Source organism: Leuciscus leuciscus (genome assembly GCF_965113295.1).
Source record: "Leuciscus leuciscus genome assembly, chromosome: 15".
In the NCBI taxonomy this organism is placed as follows: domain Eukaryota; kingdom Metazoa; phylum Chordata; class Actinopteri; order Cypriniformes; family Leuciscidae; genus Leuciscus; species Leuciscus leuciscus.
Genome location: NC_138739.1, coordinates 19,749,231 through 19,761,955, shown reverse-complemented (window position 1 = coordinate 19,761,955; position 12,725 = coordinate 19,749,231). Strand labels below are relative to the sequence as shown.

At 40.2% G+C, this 12,725-nt stretch overlaps 2 protein-coding genes and 1 long non-coding RNA gene across 3 annotated transcripts in view; 2 read left to right on the top strand and 1 right to left on the bottom strand.

Moving 5' to 3' along the window:
* Positions 1–12,725, bottom strand: part of LOC309475698 — a 246,011-nt gene that overhangs the window by 105,289 nt on the left and 127,997 nt on the right. The window lies entirely within an intron of this gene.
* LOC309474982 (uncharacterized protein) lies at positions 3,688–5,057 on the top strand. The gene is made up of 2 exons (XM_082137599.1): positions 3,688–3,835; positions 4,034–5,057. The coding sequence occupies exons 1-2, from the start codon at positions 3,769–3,771 to the stop codon at positions 4,831–4,833; spliced, it is 867 nt and encodes a 288-aa protein (XP_081993725.1). The 5' UTR covers positions 3,688–3,768; the 3' UTR covers positions 4,834–5,057.
* The window catches only part of LOC309474918 (uncharacterized protein), a gene marked incomplete at its 5' end in the record, with an annotated part of 216,662 nt that continues 211,783 nt past the window's right edge, over positions 7,847–12,725 (top strand). The window contains 3 exons of the mRNA XM_082137537.1: positions 7,847–7,957; positions 8,958–9,087; positions 9,699–9,895. Of these exons, the coding sequence (XP_081993663.1) occupies positions 7,847–7,957; positions 8,958–9,087; positions 9,699–9,895 (438 nt within the window). The remainder of the gene's footprint in view (positions 7,958–8,957; positions 9,088–9,698; positions 9,896–12,725) is intronic.

The following is a 12,725-nucleotide window of genomic DNA, read 5'->3' as shown; positions in this document are numbered from 1 at the left end:
AAACAAATAATAACATTTTATGCCAGACATTTCAAGAATTTTATAATGAGATATAATAATTAGACCTCTTTTACTGCTCTTTTACAAAAAAAAAAAAAAAGGTATTCTTTTGGCAGACACTTTTACTCATATTACAAAGATACTTTCTTTAGAGAAAACTGGGGTCATGTATCCCAGTCAAGGGTACAATGAGAGTTCATGAATCTATTAATGAAGTTTAAACTTCTCACTCTCGCTTTTGCCCGGCATGACCGAATAATGATGCTTGGTGACTTTAATATACATGTTGATTCTGATTGTACTGCTGCAAAAGACTTTTTGTCTGTTCTGGATTATTTTGAAGTATCTCAGCATATTGACTTCCCAACACATTCTCACTCTCATACTCTCGATCTGCTCTGTACTGTTGGTATTGACAATGTGCATGTTCATGGTCATAATCTGGGCATTTCTGACCATAAACTAATTATCTTTGATTTCTCACTCCCCATTGTAAAACCTATAACCAACACTACTATATCCTACCGAAATCTGAAAACTATAACTGTTGAAAATTTCTCCGCTGCCATTGCTGTTTCTGCTCTTCCTTCCTCACTCAATCTGCTATGTCCTGATGAGATAGTTTCTACCTATGATAAATCGATTGGTGATGTATTGGATGAGCTTGCTCCTTTAATAACTAGAACTGTTCCGTCTACTCATTCCTCTCCTTGGTTTACCCCTGAGCTCAGAGTTCTGAAAACTCAATGTAGGCGTCTTGAAAGACTCCACAACAAATCCTCCCTTCTTGTCCATGCCATAGCCTTTTCTGATTCAGTAGTGAAATACAAAGAAGCACTTAACATTGCACGCTCTAACTATCTTTCTACTGTTATTAACAAAGCTAAATGCAAACCTAAAGCTCTTTTCACAGAAATAAATAAACTAGTCAAACCGTCCACCGTAGCTCTTACTGGTTCTGCTGATCTTTGTGAAAGTTTTCAGTCTTTTTTCCTTCAAAAAATTGACAACATTTATCAGTCGTTTTCTTCTACTGCAGCTACCCCTTCAACTCCATATTTGATTGGTTGTCCGCTAGACACTTTTTCACTCACTAATACATCTGTGGTTGAAAAATTGATTAACAAATCAAATTCTACCTCCTGTACACTTGATCCTATTCCAACATACCTTCTAAAAACTCATTTGTCTTTACTCATTCAACCTATTACCCACCTTATTAACAGGTCTCTTGCCACTGCCACTGTTCCGCTTAATCTGAAAGTAGCGGCCATTACTCCAATCCTCAAGAAGCCCGGCCTCGACAACGCCATTCATAGCAATTATAGACCAATATCAAACCTTGCTTTCGTTGACAAGCTACTTGAGAAGGTAGTTGTGGCACAACTGCAATCACACTTAGAGAGACATAATCTCTTTGAACCTCTTCAATCTGGTTTCCGTACATACCACAGCACAGAAACAGCTCTTCTAAAAGTACTAAATGATCTCCTTCTGGCTTCTGATTCTGGTGCACATAGTATCCTGGTTCTCCTTGACCTCAGTGCAGCATTTGACACTGTGTGCCACTCTACACTTATCTCACGATTGTCTGCAATAGGCATCACGGGTGCGGCACTTCAGTGGTTGACCTCGTATCTATGTGATAGACAACAATTTGTTAAGATAGGTAAGAATCGCTCACGCTCTGTGTCTGTTTCTCACGGTGTGCCCCAAGGCTCTGTACTTGGCCCGCTTCTATTTCTAATCTACTTGCTACCGTTAGGCCAGATCATCAGACAGCATGGCCTCAATTTTCATAGCTATGCTGATGACATTCAAATTTACTTCGCGATCAATCCCAACTCATCATTTCCACCCTCTTCAGTTATCTCCTGCCTCCACGAACTTAAAACATGGATGTCCTCTAACTTTCTACAGCTTAATGCTGGTAAAACCGAAATCCTGTTGATTAACCCTAGATCACAGAGCTCACCCAGACATGACATTTTTATTGATATAGATGGTATTGAGATTAGGCCTTCAAAAACTGTACGGAATCTGGGAGTTTTGTTCGACCCCGCGCTCTGCTTTCACTCACACATTAGTCAGACTGACAAATCATGCTTCTTTCACCTGCGGAATATTGTTCGTATTCGCCCCTCTCTTACCTTTATAGATGCAGAAACTGTCATTCACGCTTTCATCACTTCCAGATTGGACTTCTGTAATTCATTATACAGTGGACTACCCACCAATGCGATACACCGCCTTCAAATGGTACAAAACTCTGCTGCACGAGCCCTCACATATAATAAAAAATCTGCCCATATCACTCCTATCCTTCACCAACTGCACTGGCTTCCTGTCATAAACCGCATCCAATTCAAACTGTTGGTCCTAGTGTATAAAGCCTTACATGGCCCGGCACCCAAATACCTTGTTGATTTGGTACAGCCATATGTTCCAACTCGGGTCCTTAGGTCCAGCACTGAAAATCTACTCGTGGTACCCCGGGTCAGACTCTCTACGGTGGGCGGTAGGGCTTTTAGTGTTGTTGGCCCAAAGCTTTGGAATAAGCTACCCCCGAATCTTCGTGCGGCCGACAACATCTGGTCTTTCAAAAAAAAACTTAAAACTCATATCTTCAAGCTTGCCCAATAAATAAGTATCCTCGACACTGTTTTCTCTGTTCTCCACTTTCTCAGCCCTATCTGCTACTTACTTTGTCGTAATTGTATGCTTTGATTAATAGTACAATATGTTTTTCTTTGATTCATGTTAATTGTTTGTCTGTTATAAGCAGATGGCCTTTGTATCTGTTTGCTTGCTGTTTGTTTGTTATTTGTATTTCATTGTGAAGCGACCTTGGGTTCTTGAAAGGCGCTATAGAAAATAAACATATTATTATTATTATTATTATTAAACCAATAAACCTGCAAATACTAACACTGAGATTTAGCTACTGCGCCACACTCCGCTGGAAGTAATGAAATGATAAAAAAAACTATTTTTATACTGTAAGTGCCACCCACTGGCACAGCAATGGTGTCCAATAGCGTGGCTGAAGGTTTCCTGTCTTTCTGTCTTTTCTGTGCTTAATTGTGAACTCTAAATTGCTTTAAATTAAGTTAATTCCAATGAATCCAATCTGAATCCAATTTATAAAGACATCGAATTTAAGGTGAAAAGCAAATATATTATGTTTCATTTATATAATTTATCTCAATGTTGGATTATCTTAGTTAATTCATTCGATTCCAATGTCCCTTAGAGTCATACTGTACATCCGAACCGTGTATGTGGATCTCACAGTCACAAACTTGCCAGTCTTGGTCATTTAACAGGAATAATATTTCAATATTAATAGTTTTTTTTACAGCTGGATTAGGCGTTTAGGTCAAACGGTCGAGTTTATTAGACTTATTGGGATAACTGAATCTGTATAGTTAAAAAGTACTAAATGTGTATGTTAGAAATTCTTGTATGACAGTCTCAGCATGCAGTATACAGTATAACATAGAAGGATTTCTTTGTTCTGAAGGTACTGGCAACATCTGTTCTTCATTATGTTCTTCAACATCTGTCTTCAACCAACTAACATCCTTCTTGTCTCTAAACAACCAGCTGGATGTCAACCAATCTAGCTTCAAGAAAGGACATTCAACTGAGACTGCATTACTGTCAGTCACAGAAGCCCTACGGATCGCAAAAGCTGCTTCCAAATCTTCAGTCCTCATTCTCCTGGATCTGTCTGCTGCCTTCGACACGGTGAATCATCAGATCCTTATGTCCACCCTCTCATCACTGGGCATCACAGGAACTTCACTCCACTGGTTTGAGTCCTATCTCACAGGTAGGTCCTTCAAGGTCGCATGGAGAGGTGAGGTATCCAGAGCACATCAGCTGACCACAGGTGTTCCCCAGGGTTCAGTTCTTGGTCCCCTCCTCTTCTCCATCTACACCACATCACTGGGACACATCATACAGGCACACGGTTTTTCCTACCACTGCTATGCTGATGACACGCAGCTCTTCCTCTCCTTTCAACCAGATGATCCCACAGTAGCTGCACGGGTCTCAAGCTGTCTGGCGGACATCTCCACATGGATGAAGGAACATCACCTGCAGCTCAACCTGGCAAAGACTGAGCTTCTCGTCCTCCCTGCCAATCCGTCTCTACAGCACGACTTCACCATCCAGCTAGAGTCATCATTAATCACCCCATCAAGATCGGTCAGAAATCTTGGAGTAACGTTTGATGACCAGCTGACCTTCACAGATCACATTTCAAAGACAGCTCGATCATGCAGGTTTGCACTGCACAACATCAGGAAGATCAGGCCTTTCCTAACTGAGCATGCAACACAACTTATCGTCCAGGCCCTGGTCATCTCGAGGCTTGACTACTGCAATGCTCTTCTGGCTGGACTTCCAGCATGTGCAACCAAACCCCTACAGATGATCCAGAATGCTGCAGCTCGTCTTATCTTCAACGAGCCCAAGAGGGCCCACGTCACTCCTCTGTTCATCTCTCTGCACCGGCTACCTCTCGCTGCTCGCATCAAGTTCAAGGCACTGACGCTTGCTTACAGAACTATCACAGGCTCAGCTCCCTCCTACTTTCACTCACTCCTACGAGTCTACATCCCTACCAGACACCTACGATCGGTCAACGAGCGACGTCTCGTGGTTCCATCACAGAAAGCCACAAAATCACTTTCCAGAACATTCTCATTCACAGTTCCGTGCTGGTGGAACGCTCTCCCCACCCTCATCCGGAATGCAGAATCCCTGACAACATTCAAAAGACAGCTGAAAACCAATCTCTTCCGTGAGCACTTAACCTTATAGAAAAAAAAAAAAAAAACAAAAAAAAAAAAAATTCCTTTCCCTTTGAAACATCACTTATCAGGCTTATGCTACTCTGAATAATACCTGAACTTCGTATTTTGAGCACTTCTTGCGTTGTTGTTGCTTTTGCCTCTTTATGATGACTCGCTGAATTTTGTCCTAATTTGTAAGTCGCTTTGGATAAAGGCGTCTGCTAAATGACTAAATGTAAATGTAAATGTAAATGTGGACCTCTGTGTACGAATGGAGGAAGGGTCTCTATTCTCTCTATTCTAAAGCAGGAAAGGTTTTACGAATGTCAAACAAAAGTAAAATATAAAACTAACTTTACCGCACTCTTTATGGCATGGCTATAGATACCGATCCCCCGAGTGCTCACAGAAACGGTAGTGCACACACGGAAACATGAGATATTCGACATTTATTGTAACCAATCAAAAATCGATTGAAATTCGGGCACCTCTCTGATCGGAGCCAAAGAAAGAAGATACACTCACATTACTATGAATGGGAGAAAGTGCAACGCACAATATGGCGGAATACCTCCTGCCTTCTAAATAAAATAGCCAATCATCGCATCACTGCTGCCGCTGTTATGAGCTCCAGTTTCTATAGAAACAGTCAGTGTTCGCTGTCACCTGCGCTTAGGACTAGGACTACACATTAGCTTTGTACTGTCTGAAAAAAATACAGCTTAGACATTTTTTTTTATATTATAACAGATTTCATTGGATTTTAAATATGAAATTTAATCGTAACCTTTGCGCACAGTTTTGGAGAATTTGATGTTTCCCCTTTCAAAGAGATAGGAGCTGCACTTGCATGCCTGACTTGTCTTAAAGGGAGTTTATTGGTGTGTACCTCATATGATCGGGTCCTGGTCTGTCGTAATACACACAATTCTACCATTATATTTAACATTACAACATAACCGAACACGAAAGCTTTTAAGTAATTAACTCCAAAATCAACTGGTAGGCTATATCAGTGAGAGAGCAACTCACAATAACACTCAAAAAACACAAAATAACACATGGAAAGAATATGTGAACGAAGATGTGTTTTTGGCTGATTTGTTGGTAATGTATTTACATTCTGCAATGCAATACATAAAACGCACCTAGAAGAAGAAATGCATAATAATAATAATAATAATAATAAAAACACCAAGTATAATTAATTACTGAGTAATGAGAATGTTAAAATGTTTTTTATGGGTATTTGTTGCGTATGTGTATGCATCCATTTATCATTTGCTCGTAGAAGCAGAGTTGAATAAAACCTAAACTTGTATTAAGCAGCACTTTACTTACTCAATGAAAAGTGTTTCTAGTTGCTACATGTAAAATAATTGTATTTATTTATTTATCTGACATTTTATTTGTCTATTTATCTCCAAGTTTGTCTGCAATAAAAAAAAAAACTCCTGCTGACAGCAGGAGTAAAATCTCACAGATACATTTTTAAAATTGCATAGGTTCTTCTTTTTGAATATGTAATTACTTTGCAACCGTAAAAAAAAAAAAAAAACGATATAGTTTGAATGTGTGTTGTAGTGTGAACAATAACCCATTCATAATTTGAATTTTCAATTTTTGTGTTCATGTGACTGTATCCGGTAGAGAGCCCACAGGTTTTGTTTTGTGTTTATGAACAGTAGCCTAATGAAGTTGGTATTACTCGACACCCCTGACTTCTTCGTCCTTCTTTGTTTTAAACTTTTTATATCCAATGATGAGGGATTTCAATTTATAAGGTTAAATAAAGCCTGTGGTAAACATAACTTGACTTTGACGTTTTGTTCTACAATGTAAACTGCACACACTCACACCTTATTTGGTTACTTATAAACATAAGCTTTCAAAAATCATCATACCTTCAAAATCTGTGTAATTTACATTGTAGAACAAAATGTCAAAGTATTGTCAAGTTATGTTTACTACAGGCTTTATTTTACTCATAAATCAAATACAAAATACAAATAATACAAAACACCATTCTAAAAACCCATAGGAAAATCTCGTAGGAACCAGGGAGCAGGGTTTTGACGTAATATCTGCACCACTCTATTGATCCGCGAGTCATTCCTGAAATTGCTGACTGACAGTGATATAACTGTAGCAACGAACGAGACAAAATATTTAACAATATTTTAAAATGCTTAGGTCAAAATAGACCTATGCATTAAGTGTTATAGTGTAAATGCAACACTTGCAACAGCAACATAGATGAGAATAAGAAAAACTAGTCTGTGTTGGCTGAATACGTTTAGCAGCTTCTAATTAAAGATAAATAAAACAACTTAAACAATATGTAAGATTTTTGCATTAAAATATCTAAAAACCACTAGTGCAGTGTTATATATTTTGTTGACTTGTGTACACTCTAAAGAAATAATTCAGTGGCTTTGCAAATATCATAGTCATAATTAACTTTATCTAACAGTTCATTTTGTCAGTAATATATATATATATTTTTTTTTACTAAAATAATTTAGTATTTGATTAACAATCTAGTTTTGTTTATTTGTTTACCCGCTGATCTGCTGTTCGCAGCTGAGGGGACTCTGTCACCTGATTTGATCCGTGCGTTCGCGCATAGATAGGTTTTTATTTGAATTTTTTATTTGAATTTTTTATTTGAATTTTTTATTTGAATTTTTTATTTGAATTTTTTTAAGAATTTTTTTTAATTATCATGCTGACTCCACAGTTCGCAGCGGCTCAGTGAAATTAAGTATGTTTTTGATTGTGTATACACACATTTACATATTATTTGGCAAACTCCTGTGTGCAGGAGTAGAGTATTAATATGTTTGTGATGTGTTATCCAAGCTACAACCTCTGTGCCGTTATTGTCATGCTACCATGCATCCCGATGGACACCATGAGTGTCCATAATGTCTCTGTATGGCCCATTTTCTGGAGGACATTGAAAAACCATGTCCGGCCGCAGCTGAGTTCTCCATACAAGAGAGGGTGCAAAGAAGCTAGCCTTTTTGAATGACCAACTCATGATAGAGAAGCATCAGGATCAATGGCTGATGCACGCTCCCTTAAACGGAGACAGGAAATATTCTCCTGTTGAAGTCCATGATGGACCAAGCTGTTCTGATGGAAAAAAGGTCAAGGGCTTCAGACCCTGAAGCTGATACCCCAGATGCCAATTCTGGCAACTTTAAGGGATTTGGCTGGCAAGATGGACCATTTTAGGCCCCAGAATATGGGGTTAAACACACAACAGCATGCAGTTCATGCAGTTTGTCTCTCAAGACGATATCCTTCCAAATCAGGGGAAGAAGTAACATTCCTGCTAAGGCAACTAGGCAGTCATATCGAGGCTGTCAGCATCCTCATGTTCCTCATTTTAGTCGACCAGGACCATGGGAGTTTGACTGAAGACAAAATACTCGTTCTCTGAGGTTTGATTATAGCCGAAGTGAAGGAAAAGCACCATGACATTCACAAATTGCTCAGTCTCTCACTTCAGTAAAGAAATGCACCACAAAAGAAGCGGAACCCCGGGTGCTCAGCCCCCTATGGGGGAACTGCGTAGCAATCCTGGAGGAGCTGCCAGAATCTGTTCCCAGCTATGCCTGGACAGCTGGGGAAGAAAATCTCAGATCATTGGGTAATCACTACGATAAAAAAACAAATACAGAATCTATTTCCGGCAATGACCTCCTTCATTTTCAGGTATCCACTTAACTGTGGTCAAGCACTCTGTCCAGGTAAAAATTGTATCCAAAGAAATAGCAACCCTTCTGAGGAAGAAGGCAATTACTCAACTACAACCCAACGAACGGCACACTGGGTTTTATTGGAACTATTTCCTCGTGCCCAAAAAAGATGGTGTCTCCGACCCATCTTAGACCTAAGACGTCTGGATGCATACATAAAAGTGTTGCCATTCACGAGGCTGACCACTGCCCAAATTTTGGAGGTTATAGAACCAAACGAGTGGTTTACAACACTAGACCTCAACGATGCATTTAATGTGCCTATTCATCGAGATCATAGGAAGTTCCATTTGCATTTCAAGGCCAAGCATTTCAATTCAAGGTCCTTTGGCCTTTTCCTCTCTCCCCGTGTATTTACCAGAGTGGTGTCCTTTACCCTCTTCAGGCTGTGTCCATGGATAAGAAGAAGCAGGTTGGATCAAGGGGTTCCTCTGGGGAACATACCAGCAAGGTGAATGGTGGTGATAACCGATGCTTCTCTGACAGATTGGGAGGTTATCTGGCAAGGCAGAACAGTCAGAGGCTCATGGGTGTTCCCCTGGACCATGGAACACATCAATGTGCTATAGCTGAGAGCAATCTATCTGTCTTTGAGAGACTTGATTACGTTCCTACAGGACAAGCATGTCCTTGTAAGGGGCCGACAATATGCCGGCAGTTTATCACATCAATCATCAAGGAGGCACCAGGTCATTGCGCTGCCTCCAGGAAACCAGGCAAATTCTGTTTTGGGTCTACCCGAGACTCACCTCTCTCAGGGCAGTCTACATACCCGGAGTAGTGAACCGGGCAGCCGATCTCCTTTCCCGAACTGGACCTCTCCCGGGAGAATGGCGATTACACCCAGAGGTGGTGAATCTGATATGGGCCCGGTTTGGAAAAGCCCACACCGACCTGTTTGCATGAGCTGAGATGACCCATTGCAAGATGTGGTTCTCTCTGAATGGCCATGGGACTGGATGCACTGTCTCACAAGTGCCCGGGAGGTTTATTATATGCTTTTCCTCCCCTACCATTGACTCCTCATGTGCTCAAACGGGTCAATCTGGGACATTGCAGGATCTTACTGATCGCCCCGAAATGGCCAAAGAGACATTGGTTCCCACTTCTCCTACGTCTGGTACAGGGCCATCTGTGGCCACTACCAATCAGAGCAGACCTTCTCTCTCAAGTGGAGGGTCAGATCTGGCACCCGAAACCAGACACATTACAACTCTGGGTTTGGCCCCTACTCAGCCCCTCTCTTGTCAGCTGGAGGAAGCAGTAGGGAAAACCATAAACAATACTAAAGCGCCTTGCACTTGGGATAACTACGAGCAAGTGGTGTGTGTTCTCTAACTGGTGTCAGGAAAAAAACTTGGACCCCACGAATTGTAGTCTTGATTTTATTTTATGCTTTCTTCAGTCACTTTTAGACTCCGGAAGAAAAGTCAACACAGTAAGAGTTTATGTTGCGGCTATTTTTCATTTCCACAGTATTGTGGAAGGTTTATCCATTGGTAAACACATGTTTATTACTCAATTTCTCAAAGGGGCACGTCACCTCTATCCAGAAAAAAGGCTGAGATCACCATCCTGGGATCTTCCCATGGTTCTACAATCATTTACTAGAGCCCCGTTTGAACCATTGGCCCAAGCGGATCTTCAATCACTAACATGGAAAACAGTTTTCCTTCTTGCTATCTGTTCAGCAAAAAGAGTGGGTGAGTTACATTCTTTAACAGTAAGTGAAGACTGTCTGAGATGGAAAGCAGACTATTCAGGGGTCTCTCTTTTTCAACCTGATCCTGTCGTTGCTATGCAACCATTTATTGTGCTCTCCAGTCTCACGACGAGGAATTTTCAGTAATGGATTTCCACCACCGTAAGACCTGTAAATCTGCCAGAGGTGTAAAGTCCAGGTTCAGAAAGTAAAAGTCCTCCTCAGATTTTGTTCCAATCACCTGAATTAGCCTAATTACACCACCTAATTAGCAGTTTTTCAGCCAGTAGGTAGAACTAATTAGTGAAATCAGCTGTCTGAGGTCATGGGTGGAATAAATATATGGCAGGAATTTAACTTTCTGACCCCTGGACTATACACCTCTGAAATCTGGTACAATATGTATTTACGGAGAAGAGAAAAAACCCAAAGGTGTTTGAGTGCACTCCATCCTTCATGTTGACTGAGCTTTCAATGTTGTTATGGAAAGGGTGAAGCTGATTGGTTGGTTCTTGTCACATAACCTGCTTGAAGTTGTTGTGATTTCCTGTAGGGGAAAGTGGGGCACAACCTAACACATTTTGGTTTTGGCTCAATTATAAAAAAATAAAAAAAAAGTTACATTCATCTTTTTTTTTACACAAGCAACATACACATCTCTGCTACAAATTAACACTAAAGTTTTTTTTCTAGGACCTACCATTTTCGTACAGTTGCACTGAAAGTGACAGAAGTGCAAATGTTACAACTTACCCCATATGCGGGGTTAATTGTAACAGACAGAGGGGTTAGTTGGAACAATTCAGTACTATTTTATGTGTATAGTTTTATATCGTTTGTGCATTTGTATAGATAGATATCCATACATCCATCCCTCATCCAATCATCCTTCTATTATGGATCAATATCATGGATAGAGATATATGAAAGGGCTACACAGTGGCCAGAGGTGTCTTACCTGGACATTTACTCGTAGACGTACCGGTAAGCCAGTGAATGATTTTACTTCGTTTTTGAAAGTAAACATCTTTAAAGGTATATATGATGTCTTATAATATACATTATAATATATTTAACCCCAGTGGGTGGGGTTGTTACACCAATTTGACGCTGGGAGAATGAATGGACATGTTTTTAAATTGACCAAATTAAGTTTGTTGATCTATGGCAGGCAGGGCAGACATATAATTACTTGACATGTTTAATCTTAGTGATTTCTTAAGCTATTCACGACTGCCGGCTGTGTGCGGACGTTGTTTTGTGACGCTATTTTGTATTGAAGTCTAGTTTATTTTCCCCTAAAAAGGGGCAGTGACGAAATCGACAGTTAAGTTCCCGGATGTGCCGGTAGTAAGGACCAGCGACAAGCATACTAGAGGCACAGCTAGAACGCGCAAGTGTTTTTGCCAGAATACTCTGTTCACCCTGTTATTTCATTGTTGTTTTTAGTCAAGGTAAGCCTATCTTCGATCCTCTTGTTATTTCGTATTTTTAACTTCACATAATTCTGTATTTTAGAGAGACGCGTTGGCACAATTAACAACAGCCGCGAGTGAAAATTAAAATGATTGTTACATTTGCACTTAAGCCTTTGCTCTTAGCAGGTTGGAATTGCCACATTTTCGCGTTATTTACACTTAATTGCCCGACCGAAACAGCATCTGTAAGAATAGCTTTAAATAGAGACATTTCAGATCATTCCAGCAGGACCAGCGACAAGCATACTAGAGGCACAGCTAGAACGTGCAAGTGTTTTTGCCAGAATACTCTGTTCACCCTGTTATTTCATTGTTGTTTTTAGTCAAGGTAAGCCTATCTTCGATCCTCTTGTTATTTCGTATTTTTAACTTCACATAATTCTGTATTTTAGAGAGACGCGTTGGCACAATTAACAACAGCCGCGAGTGAAAATTAAAATTATTGTTACATTTGCACTTAAGCCTTTGCTCCTAGCAGGTTGGAATTGCCACATTTTCGCGTTATTTACACTTAATTGCCCGACCGAAACAGCATCTGTAAGAATAGCTTTAAATAGAGACATTTCAGATTATTCCAGCAGGACCAGCGACAAGCATACTAGAGGCACAGCTAGAACGCGCAAGTGTTTTTGCCAGAATACTCTGTTCACCCTGTTATTTCATTGTTGTTTTTAGTCAAGGTAAGCCTATCTTCGATCCTCTTGTTATTTCGTATTTTTAACTTCACATAATTCTGTATTTTAGAGAGACGCGTTGGCACAATTAACAACAGCCGCGAGTGAAAATTAAAATTATTGTTACATTTGCACTTAAGCCTTTGCTCCTAGCAGGTTGGAATTGCCACATTTTCGCGTTATTTACACTTAATTGCCCGACCGAAACAGCTGTACTCACTCAAGCGGTGAAAGCATTATCCGTATATCTGCGTAATTTGCGCGCTGTCGCGGAAGCGTCAGCGGAAGCGTTCAGCTCT